Genomic DNA, 21,598 nt, shown 5'->3' with positions numbered 1-21,598 from the left:
GAGCATTCTGAAAGTTCTGTCTCCAGATAATGAACCCTCTGTAACAAGCAAAATAAAATCAAGGTATATGGAACTGCACTTAAACATACAGTATATGGCAAGGAACTGCACTTAAATATACAGTATATGGCAAGGAACTGCTCTTAATATAAATACATACATTTCCACTACAATGTGAGCACAACCAAGACTGTTGCCCATTTCCACTGAATTCAAGTTTCAGTAAACACTGCTCTACAGCTTTCATACAATAAGCCTATGAACCTATTCATAAATGTTTTATTGTAATGCACATGCCCCACCTTAAATGGCAGCTATGAGTGTACACACAGTGTTGAAAACCACAGATAGTATCCAGATATGATCATCAGATAGTGTTTTCTGCAGTGCTAGCACACATAGATGAACACACCTGTAATGCTCATAAGGGACAAATTACAGGCTGATTATATGGGTTTGTAAAATCCCTTGAAACCAGAATGATTTTTTTCTGAAAGCTAATGATACTGACAAATAGTAGTCTTCCGCATTATCTAGTAGGTTAGTACTCAAATGGGTAATTCTTCAGTTGCTTAAACATGCCTTACATAACAAATATGTACTTTAAATACCACCCAATTTTGGGTCTCAATGCAGTAACTTGATACCCGTATGCCTTAAAGAAATGTGACCAGATTTTGACAAGCTTCACAAACAATTTCATCAAAATCCTATGATTTTTTCTTACAATGCAGAATTAAAAGAGGAAAATGCTCTCTGCAATAGATCATGCAACCTTTCAAGTTTCCAGTGCAGCATTACATTAAATAGTTTCCAGTGCCAATGTGTTTGCTTATTACCAATGTCTCTTTTACACAGTATTTTTATAACCAGGCTTGCTGCTTATATGATATCCCACCTCTAAGGCTGTCATGTTTCCAAGACCTTTCTCTTCATAGTATAGGACACAGGAATCCCATATTGACACTTCAATAACTGGACTACTCAATAAATCACTGCATCTAACAAATATGTCAAAAAACCTAAAAAACTAAAAAACCCTAAAACCCTAAAAAAATTTATTTTTTGCCTTGTAGCAGCTCAGTTAGATGCATGAAGATACTGGTGCCATGCAGGCCAACTGAGGGTTAGGCTATACTGGGAAACATGTCTGATCTGTATTACCTGTTTATAAGTTGTTACCAGAAGGAAAAGGGATTTGCACACCAAATCTCATTTTTCGTTTAGTAAATAGAATCAACTTTAATACTAAAACTGAGGATTTAAGTCAGAAGAATGGTTTTTAGGCAAAATGCATTCTGATATAAGGTACAACTACAGAGATTCCTGATATTAATTCACAGATTATGAGACTGCACAAGCGAAATAAATCTCAACAACTAGAGTTGACAAGCTGATAGGCTCATGCCTAAACGTGGAATTCCATCCCTATGTAAGAAAAAAAAAATTATCATTACTGTGAAAAAACTGAGTATTAGACTAGGCTTTTAGAAATGGTGGAGTCTCCTTCAACCCAGACTTTTCTCTAACTCTAATCTGGAAAATGGAAAGTGGAACCAGTAACTCTCCTTTTTTGTTTAGTTTTGGAAAGCATTTTTTTTTCTTTGTAATAATCTTAAAAATTGTATTGTCACTCCACTTCAAATGCAGTTTGACTGTCGATGTTCTAGTTCAGAAGTAGAATATGGATTTTAATACAAGCATGCGGAAGGAAAAAAGGACAATGAGGAAAATAAATACATTTTTCCTTGATGAAAGCCTTAAGTTTCTTTCTGATACTTCTATTTCCTGCGATTTTATTATCAGTAATGACACATACGACCAGATAAAGACTTGATAATTAGAGATTATTGAATCTGAGCTAATAAGGTTCATAATGTTCTGTTTGCTTGAATGGATTCAACTACAAAATACTTTTATCCTTAACAGATTATACACATCACTATCCTTATGAACTCATCCAATAGTAAAGAGGAAATGCATACAAAGTAATGGAGAGAATCAACCAACAAGGGAGTTTCTCTGCATTTCTTCTGAAAAAGATTACAGATTACATTGCTGTTAAAAAGGAGCAGGTGAGATAGCCTGCTGCGGCAGCTTGCACTAACTGGTGGGATTAACTCTTATTTTCTGTGTTTCTAAATCATAACCAACAAAATCACTTACATTTTCTTGAATTAAAAGAATCTTCTGGCACAAATCATCAGTAATCTTCTTTTTATGATAAAAGTCTGTAACGTGCATTTTGAGAATCTGAATAACCATCTAATTAAAAGGAAGGAAACAAAACCCAGGGTAAGTGCCTGTTCAACATCATAAGGACATTTTTGTGATAACTCTTGTTCATTTACATCAATCAAGAGACTATAGAGAATCATACACAAAATAACAGAAGCATCATCAGCAACTCTGCTGTACTTCCATTGTGAAAACTTCTTTGGCTCTGGCTTCAGTAAAATAGTGGAAGACGGTGTTACATTCTAACAAGGACAAGCACATAATCTCATATAAACTTGTAGCCAGACTGACACATTTGAAACTATACTTTCTTAAAGAAAATGTAGATCACTTGAAAAATATAACGTCCATTTTTCTAAACCCTAGTGAACCCCTAAACCTGGAAGATACTAACATGTTCATTACAGAATCACAGAATAGTTAGGGTTACTATGATTTCAACTGTAGCTGGCCAAATGAAGTATCAACATTTTTATGTATTACCCAAAAGTAACCGTCTCAAGTCCTAGCTACATTCTTTTACAAAAATATACATCCATTTTCCAGCTGTGATCCTTTTATAGGTATATATATTTTTAAAGACTGTAATACTAGTATCTTCAAAAAGATATTTTTGAATGCTGCGATAATTTCTGTATAACCTCTTCTCTCCTGCCTCAGCTAAGAGTGTCGGTGTAAAGACAACTCACTTCATAACTAACTGCTGCAGGAATTTCCAATGTGAAGATAAAAATATGTGAAATTCAACAGCCACCTGCCTGTTATTCATGTACTTGAAAACAGATGATACAGAAGTTGCCCATTTTAAACATAAAAACATAAATAAAATCATATTGATATATAAAACCAGTTATCAAAGCCAATATTTCAGCTGAGCAAAAGCTGGAAAATATGTTATAATTTGAGCTCAGTAGAAGAGAAAACCATAAAGCAGCTGTGTTTTGGATCACACTTGCCAATGTTTTGGACAGGAGTTTGACAAGTCTGAGCATACACAACCAAGATAGCACATACTATAAAAAAGACACCAAAAAAAAAAAAAAAGAAAAAAAAAACAAAAAAAACCCTGATTCAGGAAAAGACTGGAGGACTAATTTCTTTTTTCTAGACATGATGCTAAGAAAGACGGACCGAAATCGGAGAAAGCAAAGTGGGAAAGGGAAACTATTCTCTGGACTGAAATTTTTTTGCCCTTTTCCCTGCTAGGAAAAACATAGAAATTATAGAATAGTTAGGGTTGGAAAGGACCTCAAGATCATCTAGTTCCAACTCCACTGCCATGGGCAGGGACACCTCACACTAAATCATCCCACACAAGGCTTCATCCAACCTGGCCTTGAACACCGCCAGGGATGGAGCACTCACAACCTCCCTGGGCAACCGATTCCAGTGCCTCACCACCCTAACAGAAAAGAATTTCCTCCTTATATCCAATCTAAACTTCCCCTGCCTAAGTTTTAACCCGTTACCCCTTGTCCTGTCACTACAGTCCCTGACGAAGAGTCCCTCCCCAGCATCCCTATAGGCTCCCTTCACACACTGGAAGGCTGCTATGAGGTCTCCATGCAGCCTTCTCTTCTCCAGGCTGAACAGCCCCAACTTTCTCAGCCTATCTTCATACGGGAGGTGCTCCAGTCCCCTGATCATCCTCGTGGCCCTCCTCTGGACTTGTTCCAGCAATTCCACGTCCTTTTTATGTTGAGGACACCAGAACTGCACACAATACTCCAGGTGAGGTCTCACAAGAGCAGAGTAGAGGGGCAGGATCACCTCTTTCGACCTGCTGGTCACGCTCCTTTTGATGCAGCCCAGGATACGGTTGGCTTTCTGGGCTGTGAGCGCATGCTGCCGGCTCATGTTCATTTTCTCATCGACCAGCACCCTCAAGTCCTTGTCCACAGGGCCGCTCTGAATCTCTTCTTTGCCCAATCTGTAGCTGTGCCTGGGACTGCTCTGACCCAGATGTAGGACCTTGCACTTGTCACGGCTGAACTTCATGAGGCTAGCATCAGCCCACCTCACAAGTGCGTCAAGGTCCCTCTGGATGGCATCCCTTCCCTCCAGCATATCAACCGGACCACACAGCTTGGTGTCATCGGCAAACTTGCTGAGGGCACACTCATTCCCACTGTCCATGTAACCGACAAAGATGTTGAACAAGACCAGCCCCAACACTGATCCCTGAGGAACACCACTCCTTACTGGTCTCCAGCTGGACATTGAGCCATTGACCACAACTCTTTGTGTGCGGCCATCCAGCCAGTTCTTCATCCACCGAGTGGTCCATCCATCAAATTGATACCTCTCCAATTTAGAGACAAGGATGTTGTGTGGGACAGTGTCAAACGCTTTGCACAAGTCCAGGTAGATGACGTCAACTGCTTTACCCTGGTCCATCAGTTCTGTAGCCCCATCACAGAAGGCCACCAAATTGGTTAGGCAGGATTTCCCCTTAGTGAAGCCATGCTGGCTGTCACCAAGCACCTTGTTGTTTTTCATGTGCCTTAGCATGCCTTCCAGGAGAATGTGCTCCAAGATTTTGCCAGGCACAGAGGTGAGACTGACTGGTCTGTAATTCCCCGGTCTTCCATTTTCCCCTTCTTGAAAATGGGGGTTATATTTCTGTTTTTGCAGTCGTCGGGAACTTCACCTGACTGCCATGATTTTTCAAATGTGATGGCCAGTGGCTTAGCAACTTCATTCGCCAGCTCCTTCAGGACCGGCAGATGGATTTCATCATAAAGCTATTCAAAGCTTCAGCTAAAGGTCAAAGTAATCTGCCTTTTGTTGCAATTTCTCGTGGGCCATTAAGTGTGTTAAATGCTCATTTTCTCAGTGTTTCTGTGATTACATCACCATGTTGTGACTTTACCTTCATTTACAAATTGATGATTAACTTCCAGATCAAATTCAGCCTTCCCTAGTAAAGCTAAACTTCCTTCTGGAATCTGATCTCAAGTTCGCCTTCTCATTTACTTAGGTGGGAACAACTCACCAGAAGAGAAGCTGTGTTCCAAGTTTACTTTCACGCTTCTTCTTTTGGATTGTTTTGAAAATCCCACCCCTTGAAATACTCTTAGTACATTTAATAAATTATGTCAGAAATTATCAATCTGTTCAAACAGAGATTGTGAAAGAAGGGGAGGAGAAAGCTATACACTTTTATGTCCAGATTTATATTAACTAGGCTAAAACTCAGTAGTGGTAATGATTCTGTCCTTGACCATAACTAGTCACCATGAACAATTCTAACAGTATTCTGCGGCTTCAATTGCATACATCCCTTTTTGGTTTGTTTTCTGGGTTGTTTTTTTTTTGCTTTGAATGCTGTGAATTGATGTAGGTAGCTACCTATGGTTTAAATGGGTACTTTAATTCTTCAGTCCTACAAAATAACAAATATTGTACTTATCACAATGATATTAATTCAGTGAACCAGATTTTCACTTTACTTAAAGACTTTGGAGTCCTTGGAATTGCAACATCAGAATGTCAAAAGCATTGTCCTTGAGCCATAAACTCATCTATTAAGTAATTTTCCCCCTCTTTTCACGAACCTCAAGTGCTGTATGTTATTCTCTGGCATAAAGTTTAAAAGCAATTTTTTATATTATCTAGTCTGACCTTCTGTATTTCACAGCCCAATATATTTAATTATATTTTGTTCTTTTAGGAAGCTCACATTATATGCAGAACAGGAGAAAAAATAAAGACAATACTGTAGAAATGCAACTTTGCTACACTACTTCCCAGCTAGCCAGTTGTTTATGTTATTTCCTAAACTGATATTCAACTAAGATGTTCAAAACAAACAGCTATAAGAGATGAGTACCTACCATATGCTTTTCTTTTCTTAGTTCAGTATCAAGAAGCATGAGGTCTTTTAAAGTAAGACTGCAAAGGCAGAGCTTAACATCAAAACTAAAACAAAGATTAAAAAAGTGTTAATACCAATCTAAACGAAGGTTACACAGAAGGATAACACCATATAATAGTTTCATTTAACCACTAGATTTTCCTAAAAGCATTGCCCCAAACCAGCAGTCAAGTCACTTCTACATCGCCTTCTCTTTCAGGTAATGTATCTCTACATAAAAGTAAGAAAAACAAAACAGGGCTTTTAACAAAGTTGGAGTTGCAGTTCCCTTTAGAAAAAGGCAGGGTAAATATAGGCATGAGTGGCTACACCAAGGCTTTAAATTAAAACAGCTATAATGTTTATAAATTTTGAAAATACTCTTCATCACTAGTGCCCTCTCCAGTCCCCACAGTGACACAAATATGATTTTCTTTGTTCTTGCTAATGAGAATACAGACACTTACCTATTCATCTAGGGATACTTTGCCATAGGGTAGCTGAAAGAAAATCAGAGCTGACAGTCCATTTTGATTAGCTCTACCCACTCATCAGTGGCACGCCTGAGAAAGGAACTCTTTTCCCACAATAAAACACAAGTAGCTCCTATTAAGATAGCGGACAGACCACTGCCACTTGCTGTTCTCAACACACCTCTGCTGTACTGTGCAGAGGACTCCATCGTCAGTCTAGCATGCCACTGCACTTGTGAACTGAGCATATGAGCCAAAACAAAGGGATCTCCTTATCCTACAGTGATACACCTTTTACAAGACAGCTTTTGCCAAAGTTTCGATTTCCAGAATTTTGCAAGGAACAAACTGACTTTCCATGTGCAGCATGATCTATTACTTTAATCTCCCCAACCACTTTTAGGCTTATAAGCAGATAATCCTCTCTTGATACGGTGAATACACCAGCCTTTGGTCTACCCCAGACCTTTGGTGATTGTTGGGGCACACTAGGAAATGACCAAACAAGAGGGCAGGTTTACTGCTTACCTCTCACATGTTAGCACTTCAGGGAAGCTGGTCACCTTGAGGAAGGCTCGAGCCTGAAATCTGTCATCGCTTGTTGTGGAATGTATTGTTGTGGAGGAACTGCAGTCCTCTTTGTCTCCCTGGCTCAGGGATCCCAGGCTGCCTGACGTAGATGTCTCCATGACCTGATTAGGCAGAACTGCCTGCTTTGGATTCTCATGCAAAGATGGATTGGATGAGCCATCTGCCAAAGGCTACAGTCAAAGAAAATTCACAAGGTCAATTAATACAACACAATAAGGAAATAAACATCTCATCAATTTGCAGTGTTTGCCTTCAAGGAAAAACTTAAACAATATACACAGCAAAAGTGTTTCCACATAAATTAAGATTCGTAATACTGACAGGTTTCTGCATTGCCCAGAAAAGCACTCTTCTGCTGCAGTTATTGGCCTGGTGCATGTTTTTGTACTAAAGAACAAATCCTTGTAAGGTTTTTCTTATGGCTTCTTGGACAGGCCCAACTTCCAAGGGAAGACATGGTTAATGTTAGTGAGAAGAAAAGGTCTCTAGACTACAATGAAAATCGACCAGACAACATGTGAAGCACTGCTTGTGTCAGGGAGAGCTGAAAACAGCTTATACCTTACAGAATAAGCCCTCAGTCAATGGACTTTAAACAGAGAAAGATCTCTGTTACGCAGATTGGAAGTAAGTTTTCTTCCATTACGACTCCTCAATTTCCTCTGAAATGGAATGATTGTCATCAATTTTTACAAGTAAAATCTAAAACCTTACCCTAAATTTCTGATTGATGGGATAGATCACTTTTGCCTTTAATGCAAATGCCGTGACATTACTGTTCAGAGGAGACTCACTTTCCTGTATGGAAAAGAACAGAAAATCATTGGGAACAGCAGCAGATCTTATGGTTGTTTACTGTAAGCATTGCATGCCCCTTTTGGATACACAACTTCTAAATTCCTATTGCTAACTATTTATTGATTGTTTCTGCTTCGGCTCAAGAAACCTCCTCATAAGACTCATTCTGTGTATGAAACCAAGAAAAGGGAACTCTTGCCATTACCACTGCCCCGAAACTCCTGCAACGGAAAACAGGCAATAGCAGGTATTTACAAGTCATTTTGTTCCCCCCTCCCCTATTTAGCAGCAACTAAAGATTTCACAAGAGGCTGAAATTATCTTAATAGAAACTACTAAAAGATAAACTCCACAGATATCACCCTGGCTATAAATCCTGTCTTTCAATTTAAATAAAGAAGCAATAGATTAGATAAAACTAGTCAACATTTTCCCTAGAAGAACTTTTATGTTACAACCCTTACCTATAAACTAGAGAAAATACCAAAGAACTTTTTATAGATAATGCATTCTTTTCATATAATCTGCTATATCATGTAATCTGACTTTCTGCTTCTCCTCTTTCCTAGCTACTGCTTTATGCACTGGAACAATGGGATAATCAGCTTTGTTTTGCGAGGCTATGTATGGCTTAATAAAAGCCTGGCTGTAAGCAACAGACAGAATGTTTAAATCCAAGCTTTAGGAGATTTCCTATTCCAACTTCTCTGGGTTTGTCACATGAAATGAAAGAATCTCATTCATCAAAACACAATTTACTTTGTATAGATTTTTTTCTAGGAAATATCAGAGCACTAACAGAGTCTACAAAATAGGAGGAACGGGAAGAGAAGAACAAATTACGTCATTCATTGGACTTTCATCATTGCACCTTTTTCATCTTTATTTCATTTATTTCCAGAAGTAATTTTTGGATTTACTGATAAAGTTAGAAGCATGGCGTCAGCATGTAAAACACCAACTCATACTAAGTAGTCCCACTGCCATGGTACATATTCAGGGACAGAAGCCAACAACGCTGTTGCTCTGCAATGGCTGGAGGCAGAGCAGCTCCAGTCCAAAGCCCCAAAGCTGTACTGAAATGTGCTAGAACTAATACAACCTCGTTCTCAGTAGGCATAGGTAATACCCATGTATTATTAATACGGTAATTATGGTATTATTCCAATGTGAAAGGTCTCAGAATGAAAATACCCATTTTTCTGAACCTAACTAAAAGCGTTTTCCATCTATGCTTCTTCATGAATTGTCAATGTGACACTAGAAACAGCAAAAGTCTCTGGAAATTGGAACAAATAAATAGAGAAAACAAACCCCAAACTTCAGTAGTTAGACAAATAGGTGGGATTAAGTCCCTTCAAAATAACAAGGTTCCTTCTTAATGTGTTATAAATGAACTAACATTTTTGGGAAATGGCTATAGTTGTGAACGATCACATTTAAAAGACCATGATCCCATTGCAAAAAGACACAAGGTTGTATCACTGCACAAGTTCTCCCACAAGATTTACACTCCAAAAGAGAATTTAATCCATGCTTGCTTGTTATGCCTTACTTTAACTCAAGTAAAACGACCAACCATGGTTTGTCATCATTCCCAATCACAAAACTGAAATGAAGATTAATTACCTGCCAGAATTTAAACCAACAATAAAATATTTACAATAGTGGCTATTTTCTCTTTGTCTTGAAAACAGTTCTCACTATAAGCTAAGCACCAGACTGGATGGCTTTAGCTGACACTTTCTGCATGCATTTAAGGTATATATAACAGACTTCAGCTTCAACAAGAGAATCAAATCAGCTTTGGGTGAAAGGCAGTGATCTAACAGCTACACGGTAGGACTGGTTCTCAAGGTATTTTGCGATTATATTAAAAAAACCATAATTGGATTTTCGATTGAGGATGAGTTAAGTATACACCTTCTCCTACTTTTCTTTCCGAATGGTTTCTCCCATTGTCATTGAATCCCAGCTCACCACAGTGGTGTTTCAGTACTTGTGGTCATTTGAACTCTGCACTGTATCTCCAGCTGGTACCTGACAAGGGAACTTCCTCTCTAAGAAAGCCACTGAAGATGCTACTGTTTGCAAACACACTCATTTTACTTCATTTATTCTTTCTTCCTCTATTGGTCTACTCAGTCCAACTGAAAGTTGGAAACTCTAAGAAGGCTCTAGAAAAAAGGTATTTGTTCCACATTGAACCTCATGGGGGAACTTCGTTAACGTCAAAATTTTGTAATAAATCTCCTTCTCCAGGGAAGAATCCAGGATCAACTATCGGCACTGATTTCAGTACTTAAGAACTTTTTCTTACGTTGACAGTGTTCTTTTCTCATCAGCCTTTTGAAATTAAGGACAATGTAGAGACAAAACCAAACAAGACCCCATCCAAAAAGAACTTCAGAACTCGATTAAAACATCAAAAGTCCCCTTAGAGAAAATTAATTAATAACGGGAATGAGTACCTGAAATGGTTGCATTCATAAGCAGCCATCAATTCCCACCCTCCTTCTTACACTTTTTCTAAACACTTTTTAAAAGCTCAATTCCAAACACAACAAAATTAAGATAGTTTGAACCAGGCCCTGAAAGTGATCACTGCTACATGCAGCAAAATGGACATTCACCAAGAAAAATAGAGCTTTACCTCCAGCACCATTTCCTCCTCTGATATACAGGGTTCTGCTTTACTTTTCGTGAGTGTGTGCTCTCTTTCATCAGAGCTGAAGCTTTCCAGAAGTCTCTGGGAATCATCCCTCTGAAATTTTGAGAGAAAACAGATAAAATATAATACTGCAATCATACAGATTCGGTGGAAATATTTTTGACAGCAGCCTGGATACATCCATGTCTCCATCCCGAAAATTATTTCAGTATTAGTTTGACATTTTGGAAAAATAAAATCTGAAAATGAGTAAAAATTTTACATATTCAGGAAGGAATAACTAAAATTTATGAACTTCATGAATTTGTCAGTCCAGAAGTAGAATTTTAATCCGAAAAGTTGCAAAAGGCTGTGCAAGTGTCAAATCAATCCAACTGCTCTCAAAGCATCTTACTACAGACCATGGCATTGAGCTCACAGTCCAAGCTCAAACTTCTCAAGTCAAGTGTGTTAACTAAAATTGCCTGTAATTGCCTCCAATGAACAGAACACTGAGTATTTTTGCTCCGCTGCTATGAGAAAAACTTCCTAAATGAAGTTTTATTTGTGGGAAAGTTTCTGTCAGGGACAATTAACCATCAGAAATGTTCACCATCTTCCTTCCCCAAAACCAGCCTGTAACACTGGCCTTTACGTCCCTAACAAACACACAGAGCTGCTGTTACAGACACAGATTGTGCAGGAACAAAACCTCCTGCTGCACACGCTCTTCCCTGTGCACTAGTTAGGCCCAAAAATAATGCTCACGTTGGTCAATGCATCTAAATACAGCATTCCAAGGAATTATTTAGTGATGGAAAAGATGGCTGCCACGCTACCTCAACTACTTGTAAAATTATTTTTCAGTTTTTCAACCCACTGTCTGCTTTTTGATATAGACTAATGATATGGCTGCAGCCACTATGCATGTAACTGTCTTGTGGAAAGATTCTCCTTGAATTATTTGGCCATAAAAAGTAGTCCATTTTCTCAGAATATAGAGAGGTCCACAACCTTAACTACACCTCTTTGTCGTGGATCAAACCGAGCCACACAGCTTGTTCACTTACTCCCCCTGCTTTTTTCTCCCTCTTTCTTTCCTTCCCCCGCCCCCGCCCCTTCCCCTTTCCAGGAGGGATGGGGAGGAGAATTGAGAGAATGTAACTCCCACGGGCTGAGATAAGAACAGCCCAGTAACTAAGGTATAACACAAATCACTACTGCTACCACCAATGATAATAATGATAAAGAGAAAATAACAAGGGAAGAGAATACAATACCACCACCGAACAAGTTCGACCCCCCCCCCCCGAAGAGAGCCTGTGCCTTTCTGGGTAACTCCCAGTTACCTCCCTGGGCATGATGTGCTGTGGTATGGAATACCTTTTTGGCTAGCTTGGGTCAGGTGTCCTGTCTCTGCTTCCTCCTGGCCTCCCCTCCTCCCTGGCCGAGCACGAGACTCAGAAAGTCCTCGGTCAGACTACACATTACTGAGCAAGAACTAAAAACATTGGTGTTATCAGCTCTCCACCCAGGCTGAAAGTCAAAACACAGAGCTGCACCAGCTACTAAGAAGGAATAAAACTGACTGCTACTGCTAAACCCAGGACACTCTTGGAACTTAGATTCTCAATAATACAGATCATATTCTTGAGTTAGCCTCTACAACATGCTGAAATGCAGATGCCGGTTACTAAAAATCTACTTATGACAAAAGAACAGCTACAAGTCTCCCCCAGCAATCTTGTCACTCATTTTTCTCAAACCAGAAGTGCACCAAATCTAGGTTAAGAGATCAGGACTTGTGGAAGTAGCCGTGTTGAGTTCATCATAGAACAGTTAGGGTTGGAAAGGGCCTTAAGATCATCACGTTCCACCTCCCCTGCTGTGGGCAGGGACATGTGAGGGATACCTCACACTAAACCATGTAACCCAAGGCTCTGTCCACCCTGGCCTTGAACACCACCAGGGATGGAGCATTCACAACTTCCCTGAGCAACTCATTCCAGTGCCTCACCACCCTTACAGGAAAGAATTTCTTCCTTATACCCGATCTAAACTTCCTGTTGAAGTTTTAACCTGTTACCCCTTGTCCTATCACTACAGTCCCAAATGAACAGTCCCTCCCCAGCATCCTTATAGGCCCCTTCAGATACTGGAAGGCTGCTATGAGGTTTCCACACAGCCTTCTCTTCTCCAGGCTGAACATCCCCAACTTTCTCAGCCTATCTTCATACGGGAGGTGCTCCAGTCCCCTGATCATCCTCGTGGCCCTCCTCATTGTATCTCACACTACCGCCACTCCAAAAGAAGAGTTTGCTTTTCTCAGCCTGTTTCTCCAACAGTTCATATTCATTTAGTATTCATTTTCACTCTTTTATCTCCAACACTATAATTTAAAAAATATTTGAATTTTTCCAGGATTAACTTCTTTCTTTTAACATTTCTCATCTCATCGCCTTCCTCTCCGTTTTTGTCCTCTGTTATTTTTGCAGCTGAAGTGCTACTGAGCATTAAGAAACTGAACAAAAATAAGTCTAATTGTAATTACTGCAACAAGCATTTGCAAGCTAATCTACTACAAAGAGCCTTCAGGCAATGCCATACTCTAACAGGAGAATATTGATAGAAATGTATTGCCGTACACTATGCAGTCTGAAGTTTCTTCTTAAAACTATCCCAGTACATCCTATGCACAGATGAACAAACCAGTAAGGCACTTACCTGCAAGCATCTAAGTCCCACAGATTCAGGCTGAGACTGATAGAATAGTTATTAATTGGAGCTGAGTGACAAATGCTGGTACTTTATCACAGTACATATGGCTGCTTCAGATCCAGGTACTTGCCCTGCTCCTACTGCAAGGACAACTCAGCTGCCTGGGAAGGTACATGGCATACTTAGTTATCTCTGCTTTTACTATGGATACAGAAGGCTGTAATATGTGAAGTTCAGTACTTGCTATACATACAACGCACTTGCCCCATTGGTGAGGCAGACACTACGAAGAAGAAACAGGCACAGACAGCCTGTGGGAGCACTGCTGGATTCAGGAAATCAGATCTATGGGATACAACCTGTCCACTGCTCCATGTGCCCCAGCCAGCAGTTTATTTTTCTTTCAAAATAAACAACTCTTTCCCAGCTGCGGCATTGATTTTATGGCATTTAAGTACCTAAATCCATCTGAAGATCTGGGCCAGAGAGAACTGTCAGTTTCTATTCCCTATTGACATAAATGACATAAAGGGTAAAATTGCACATAGCTATATTTGAGTTGGTAGTGGCAGTACAATAAAGATACCACCTATTAAGGCAGGGAAGCTGAGCAATTGAATCAGACAGGCTTGCACTCGGACAGGGTGCATTGATCCAGCATTTGAAGTGCCTCCATTACTAGGCTAAATCATGGCTTCAAACAGAGTTTCAAACCTCCTACTTAAAAGCAGTTGGGAGCAAAAGGATTTTTCTCTTATGTCACGTTTAATGACGATCAACACTAGCAGATATGCACACGCAGCAGAGCTGTTACAGCTAAAAAATAAATGTGGTTAAAACTCAAGTCAAACCGGACACCCCACCGCAGGCTGGCAGAACGTTCCACAAGGCTCCAAATTTCCCAGCTGCACCAGTGCCAACCACTGCTACTACATCCAGCCAATGATATAGTAGCATGACCTGGGACTAAATGCGATGGGGGAAAGAAGCAGAAGTCAATAATAATTCTCAGAAAATGTATCTGCCTGGTAGTGTTCTGCAAGTATGTGCTGCCACTGCAATCCTAAAGTTCAAACACTCAATTCTTGTAATAAAGAGATACGAACTATGCACCACAGTCCTTAAAACACCAAGGCAGGTATGTTATTAACAAAACCAGACGCTTTAAAAACCCTGTTAGTACTGTCAGATGTGTTCTGCCTCTTTTATCTCTCAGGTATGTACGTGTGTACCCTCAGTGCAAAGGTACTGCTGTGGGCTAGTACTAATTCTCTGCTTGTGATGTCTGTAAAAGGAACTTCGGACAAGTTTGTAAACTGCTTTGGAAATCAGATTGTTCTTACTGGCTTAGGCCGGAAATTTATGGTTATTTTCAGTTATCTCACCAAGTTTCTACAAGCTAGGCACATCTTCCATTATCCCCACACAGCAGCTCGGCCTCGTACAAGAAATTATTAGAGAGGCGGTTAGTGGGCCACCCATGTTAAAGATACAGGCCAGTAAGGCAACATTGAGAACACAAATACTTCACCAGCCTCTCTTTTGAGTTAGCCCGTTTGCTCCCGTAAATTGATTAAGAAAGTAGTGACACCCTCCCCAGCAGAGCTGCCAGGCCAGGAATGAGGTACTGCCGACCTCACCCCAACCCCGCTCTGGAGGCCTGACCCGGCCGCGCCGCTCGCCCAGCGCCCCAGGGCTCCCCGGGACCTGCGGCCCAGCCCCGGCTGTCCCGAGCGGCGGGAGGGGCCGAGCCGGCACTACCCCCGGGCCTCGGCAAAAATGCGGAGGGGTCGTCGCCCCTCACAAACCAGACCCCTCCGAGCTGTTCACCCTGGTACAGGTCGAGCCTCCCCGCGGCGGAGGGCAGCGGCGTGGAACGGCTGCAAGCCCACCGCCCGCCGGCCCCGCGTACCTCTCTCCGCCGGCGCTGCCCAAGCGCGTAGCGGCAGAGCAGGGCGGCAGCGGTGGCGCCCAGCAACAGCCCCAGCAGGACGGCGGGGGCCAGCAGGGCGGAGAGCGTCTGTAGCGAGTGAGCCCAGAACTGCAGCCCCACCGCTCGTAGGCAGCCCTGCTCCGCCGCCATCGGGCCGCGCCCGGCCCCGCCCGGCCCGGCCCGGCCCGGCCCGGCCCGACCCGACGACAGCAGAGGGAGGTCCTGCTGCTTGGGGCCCCTCCGCCGCCCGCCCCCCGTCCTCGCCGCGGTGGGAGGAGACCGATGGCGGGTGATTGCGGAGGCTGAGGCCCGGCCTGCCTCGGGGGCAGCGGCTGCAAAGCGCTGGAGCGCCCTACCCGCCTGCGGAGGAGCCGCCCGCCGCCATGCGGGGTCTGCTGGCCAGCCTGCTGCTGGCGGTGCTCCCCGTGGGGCCCTCCGTGCCCGCCCAGCCCCTCGCAGCGGCCACCGAGCGCGCCCAGGCCTCGCCGAGCCCCGCGGAAGGGGCCTGGGCGCCGGGTCCGCCCCGGGACCCCTGCGGTCAGACGGCGGCTGTGGTAAGGCGGTGGCCGCGGCGCGCTGCGCGGTGGCGGGTCAGCCCTCAGCGGGGCGGATCCGCGGGCCCAGGGCGGATGGTGGCGGGCGGAGGAGAGGCCCGGGCTGAGGGCGCAGGGGGAGCGGTGTGTGGCAGAGCCGTAGACGCCGTAATGTGCCGCATGCTGGCAATGGCCTCGCCTCCTTACCTAGTCACGGCACCTCTACCCACTGACCCCAGCCCGCTGGAAGGAGTGCCACCAGCCGTTTAAAATACGGCTTTTGGTTTTCATCCTTTCTCCTTACCTAGCTAGGTATCTGTCAAGCCGCCTCAGAATGTGTCAACACCGTTTCTTCTGACCAACGCGGTGGGGAATGGAGGGAGTCACAATCAGTAGTTTGTGGTGTGGTTGCAAAAAGTCTTATCAGCAGGAAATAGATTTGCAGGAAAGTGAAAAAAAACCCAGAACAAAACCAACCAAAACAAACCAACCCCAAACAAACCACCTTTCCACCAAACAGATCCTTCCACCAGAAAAACAAATGGATGTAAAACTGCATTTAAATTGTCTGCTGGCAATATTACTGCACCAAAATAACTACTTTTGTAGCATGGCATGAGTGCCGGCCTGTGGAATTGGCTCTACTTGCCAATGCAGAGCCCCTTGTAATGCCCTCTGCTATTACAGATACACTGAAGCAGAGTTGAAGAATTGTGCTGAGTATCCTGACAATATTTTGCAGTGCAGACTACTAAGAACTGAGTGTCTGATAAGGCAGAACAAAAAACCAAGGAATGCTCTAATGCCATTTCTAGTTGACGGACATGGATACATGAACACACTAAGTCTTGTGCATGAGCAGTGGTAAAACCACAGGTAAATGAATGCCTGGACTCTGTCAGGAGCCATTTGTAGACTGATAACCTAGGAAGTAAGAAGTAAAGCTTGTTAGATAGCAGTTCATGTTTTCTGTAAGCCTTTATGCATGCTTAGACCACTCTCTTGTTACAGGCTCATTTACAAAGGGTCTGTTGATGCTTAATATTCACATTCATATATATGTTGAGGTGCATGAGAGTAATATTTGGGATTAGTATTTATAAACAAGATTTATTTCAACATTTAACATAATAGACCAGTGGTGCTTTATATTTTCCAGTGTTTTAAACTTGTGTCATGACATCCATTTAGTGTACTAATACTCATTTTCTTAATGGAGCTAGGGCTCTAGACTGCTCTAGAAATACCTGGCAAAGCTGAATTGCCTTTTAACACATGATTTCTATCGCTGTATATCCATATTATAAATGGAAATATGTATGTATGTATATGTATCCAATAGCCAATTTTTTGTGCAAGTTTGCCACTGAGTTTCCTGTTCTTTCTGTGTTCTTGAGGTGCTCAACTACTCAAAATTCAGGGTCATACAGATTGTTTAACTAATGAGAAGAAATTTATAATAGCATTGGAGAACTTCGGCATACAGCTAGGTATTTGGAAATAGTCCCTGGGGTCTCCCAGAGCTGTGTCTTGTGGCCGCTCAGGGTGTGCTGCATGTTCCCACCTGTGTTCATTTCTCTGTCCTTCGTTTCTCCTCCGCAAGAGCTGTCTCAAATCCCCAGGTACTTGTATTCCAGAGTGCTCAAAACCTGGGGCTGCTGGTGCATCCAAATTTGTGAGATGTCTTGCATTTTCTGTTATTTTGAGGCAAAGTCCCCTCTCTTAAGTGAGAACTATTTTCACATAAGGTTAACTAAACATATAGCTCTAGCAGTAATCAGAGTGATGGCTTCCCTTCCCCAAGCAGGCAAAGAAGAAATTTGCCCCTAATTTGCTGTACTGTAACAGTGGTGTTGACATAAGTCAGTACTTAACATTACTCACATGTAGTGCTTGGGAGCAAACAGAAACAGCGAGTGCAGGTCATGTCATTCAGCGAACTTACAAGATTGCTGTTAATCAGCTGACATTCCTGTGTATTATTTCCTGCAAGGAAGTATTTTTGTTAAATGAAAACTTGCTTGCATGACTACTAGCTCTTGATCAAAACACTGGGCATTAACAATGCTTAAAAACACAGGTTTCTCCTACTGATGTTTTAAAGCTGTGATTTCTGTAGCAATCTCTGTGGTCTGTGCACAGGCAGGAGGCTATCACATATTGCCTCATAAGCTGCAGTTTTTAGCCCATTGTATTTTTGAAAGGCTCTGTGTAATACTCCAAAGGAAAAATGAGCATAACATCAGTAGACTTGTGATGGACACATTCCTGCTGACTGCAAGTGATGGCATTTTCCTGTCCTCAGATCTGCCTTTGAAAAGGTTATTTTACAAGTACAAAGTAAGAGCAAACTCTTCTGCTCGGCCTGATAATAAGAAGTGTAAGTACGGTTTGAGCCCCCAGTGTGCATAGCCATAGTGGGAGACAGCTGAGCCTTAGACTGCTTAACAAGCTGTGTGAGACCTCTAGAGCCATGCTGTATCTCTCTTGTAGTTAATTTTGTGAAACTCAAGGCTTTGTGGAGTAAGGTTCTGTCTAATAGTGATGCATAAATTCAGTGTAAGAGTTCAATATCAGACATTTATCAAAACAATTCTTTTTTTTTTCTTATAATTGTTCTCTTCTGTATTAACTTTAGGTAATTAAAGATAATCTTTGGCTTCAAAAAGAGATGGGATGTCTGGGAATGACAGGTATGTAATTGTTTTCTCTTTTCAGCACTGTGGGAGTCCTGGGACTCGGAAGGCATGGGTATGGGTGTGGGCAGGGGACTGGAGTTGTGCCCTGGTGGTCTGCTTTCATCAGTGGGACTCTTAATCCTGGGTCACAGTTGAGTATTTGCATGGAAGTTAGGAATAAGAGTGCACTAGGCTCCCTACACAGCTCATCTGTAATAAAGACCCTGTGAGAAGACCTTAGCTCACACCCTGCTCTGAGTCTTTCAGGAACAGCCCTTTTTCCTCAGTAAACATAATGACATAGGGGAGTACCCCTTGATGACCAGTGTTCCCAATGTTATGAAAAAAACATATTGTTTAAAGCTGATCAAGGTATTGTTCCTTTTCAGAAGCTATCTTAACCTCTATGCATTTACTAGCGCTGTTGCAATACCTGCTCTTGAAGGCATTTTCAAAGACCTCTGCAATTACAGTAACTCGTATGCTTTGTCCAGGACCAAGTTGTTGAAGACTTACAGATGTAGGGTGTCTGGAATTGTTGCTGGAATACTATTCACAGTGGGTGCCAAGTATACTTGTCACTGATTTCAGATGCTCCAAGGAAGTGGTAGTTGCCTGATCTGATAGGGGTAGGATACTTAGAAAAGTACTTTTAGCCTGGAGGAGCTGTGTCTGGGGGCTGACTGAAACAGGCTCTTTGTGTACATTTGAACGAATCACAGTTTCTCTGAGTCTCTGGTCTTTATTTTCTTTATATGTGTATAATAAATATTGTGCTACTTCACCCAAGCATAGTGGAGATGAATACCCTGAAAGATTATGATATCCTCATACAGTGCATTAACAGGAGGCAATGCAGTGTCTGAAATAACCCCCCTATGGCTGTGGTTCCCCAAGAGGTGATTTCTTGATACGCATTTGCCAAGAAATTACACGCTCTGATGCAGTCGTCTGATGAGATGCCTCTAATTTCTTTGCCTGGTGCCATGGCTAATTGAAAAATTAATTTATTAATTTAAATATGAGAGCAAATAATTCAGATTTGCTGAGCTTCCTTGTTTTTGTTTTTTTTTCCCTGTATTTATTCAGTGTCATCTTTGCTGCTTACGTCTTGCTTTCTGAGTGGTTGCAGATTATTAATGTACCATCATTTGAGAGTAAACACATGCAGTTTTGTAGTTCAGAAGAACCTTCATGGTGCTAAAGAAGTGGGGTGATTGGACACGCAGTATCTTCTCTGTTAGTGCTTGAAAATGGTGTGACCAGCAGAACTAAGGAGGTGATCATCCCTTTGAACTCTGCACTCATGAGGCTACACCTCAAATACTGTATTCAGTTTTGGGCCCCTCACAACAAGAAAGACATGAAGGTGCTGGAGCATGTCCAAAGAAGAGCAATGAAGCTTGTGAAGGGTCTGGAGCACAAGTATTATGAGGAGCAGCTAAGGGAATTGGAATTGTTCAGCCTAGAGAAAAGGAGGTTCAGGGAAGACATCACTCTCTGCAACTACCTGAAAGGAGGTTGTAGTGAGATGGGGGTTGGTCTCTGCTCCCAGGTAACAAGTGATAGGACAAGAGGACACAGCCTCAATCTGTGCTAGGGGAGGTTTGGATTGGATATTAGGAAAAATTCTTCACTTAAATGGTTATCAAGTGCTGGAACAGGCTGCCCAGGGAAGTGGTGGAGTCACCATCCCTGGAGGTATTAAAAAGATGTGTAGATGAGGCCCTTAGGGACATGGTTTAGAAGTGGACTTGGCAGTGTTAGGTTGGACTTCATGATCTTAAGGATCTTTTCCAAGCTAAATGATTCTAGGAAATTCTGCCATTTTGTTAGTAGGTAAATTCACGTGTTAAACGAGGGGCTGCTGCAAGCACTGAATTGTATGCTTGATTTTATAACTGAGAAGTGTCCCATTCTAATAAACCGGAATTTTTAACATATTTGAAGCTTATTTTTTACTGGTTTGCTTAATCGGCATACTAGACTCTTTAGGTCTTACTGGAGATGTTCTCAATGAAAGCAGCAAGATCAGAACTTCTGCATAAAACCTTTGTCATTGAAAATGGCAGTGTGTTGAAGTGAAATGGTTTGTTTGAAGCTTTTTTGATTTATTTCTGGATAAGATGACAAAAACCAATCCCAGAATAGCCCCGTGATTGGGGAACACAATAGATTTTTTGAGAGTTATGTTTGAATCTGCTCTGACATACTCAAAACAGGCCTGGAAAGATCTGGTTTGTCTTGCCAATGCCCATAGTTTCTTTGACTTTGTAACAAGAAAAGCTAATGGCAACATTCAGAACTGAAATATAGTAAATTGCTACCTTTGCCTGCTCATTGTTGTGTGTAATTGAAAGGACTTCAAATTGGATTGTGTATCCTGGATGGTTTACAGGCCAGGGAATAATACAGAACAACAACAAAGAAAATTAATAGTAAGCAAGTGTATTTAACTCTTTTCTTCCCCCTGAAATAAAGCAAGATTATTCAAAGCTTTTCTGATAAATTCTAGGGTAAAGCAAATCAGACTGCAGATGTGGGACATGAAATATGCAGCCCTTGAAATTTAAGAATTAGGTCACAGTGTCAGGTAATTTTTAATTCTGAACTTGACATTTCACAAAGTTGTCAGTCTTCACTTTCCTACTATAGTCTGGCAGGTAAGGATGTGCTATAAAGATAGGGAAGCCTTAAGGACATATTGAAGTCTTTGCTGCAAACCTTGTAGTAAGACTATTTTAATTTTGTGTCATCCTGCTCAATTGCTATGGCTAAGAATAACTTTCCCCTGAGCTTCTATGAAGGACAAGTAAGGCACTATAGTGTTATACCTGCCCTTGGAATGGCAGTCCGTCTGTGCTGCTGCCATGTTCAGGACTCAGCCTGTTTAGTCCAGTGGTAAAGGCTTGTGCATTAGCGCTGAAGGTCTCTGTTGTTACACAAAACTAGTTTCTTAGCAAAGGACAGTATGCTGATCACAAAAATAGGACAGTTGCTTTTGTTTATAAAGTTACCCATCCTTCCACCCCCAGGCCATAGCAACACAGACCCACTGCTGCCACAGTCTACACGTAGTAGTTGCATTTTATGCCAGGTCAGATCCTCTCTGTATTTGCATGCCCTGAAT

General features: G+C 41.9%; 2 protein-coding genes across 10 annotated transcripts in view; one reads left to right on the top strand and one right to left on the bottom strand.

The window, feature by feature from the left end:
- The window catches only part of EVC (EvC ciliary complex subunit 1), a 56,816-nt gene extending 40,650 nt beyond the window's left edge, over positions 1–16,166 (bottom strand). The window contains exons 1-6 of one of the 2 annotated variants that reach the window (XM_065659590.1): positions 16,095–16,166; positions 10,610–10,720; positions 7,873–7,956; positions 7,096–7,328; positions 6,075–6,159; positions 2,167–2,265 (exon numbers count right to left, since the gene is read on the bottom strand). In XM_065659590.1, coding sequence (XP_065515662.1) covers positions 2,167–2,265; positions 6,075–6,159; positions 7,096–7,328; positions 7,873–7,956; positions 10,610–10,621 — 513 coding nt within the window. In that variant the 5' untranslated portion in view covers positions 10,622–10,720; positions 16,095–16,166. Of the gene's footprint in view, positions 1–2,166; positions 2,266–6,074; positions 6,160–7,095; positions 7,329–7,872; positions 7,957–10,609; positions 10,721–15,236; positions 15,811–16,094 lie in introns of those variants that run through there. The other variant, XM_065659581.1, reaches the window with a different exon arrangement.
- EVC2 (EvC ciliary complex subunit 2) overlaps positions 15,424–21,598 on the top strand; it is an 80,271-nt gene continuing 74,096 nt past the window's right edge. For 7 of the 8 annotated variants that reach the window (XM_065659562.1, XM_065659534.1, XM_065659526.1 and 4 more), the window contains exons 1-2: positions 15,424–15,811; positions 18,429–18,483. In XM_065659562.1, coding sequence (XP_065515634.1) covers positions 15,641–15,811; positions 18,429–18,483 — 226 coding nt within the window. In that variant the 5' untranslated portion in view covers positions 15,424–15,640. The remainder of the gene's footprint in view (positions 15,812–18,428; positions 18,484–21,598) is intronic. The other variant, XM_065659570.1, reaches the window with a different exon arrangement.

Source organism: Lathamus discolor, chromosome 1 (assembly GCF_037157495.1).
Source record: "Lathamus discolor isolate bLatDis1 chromosome 1, bLatDis1.hap1, whole genome shotgun sequence".
In the NCBI taxonomy this organism is placed as follows: Eukaryota; Metazoa; Chordata; class Aves; order Psittaciformes; family Psittacidae; genus Lathamus; species Lathamus discolor.
This window is presented reverse-complemented; position numbering and strand designations above follow the sequence as displayed.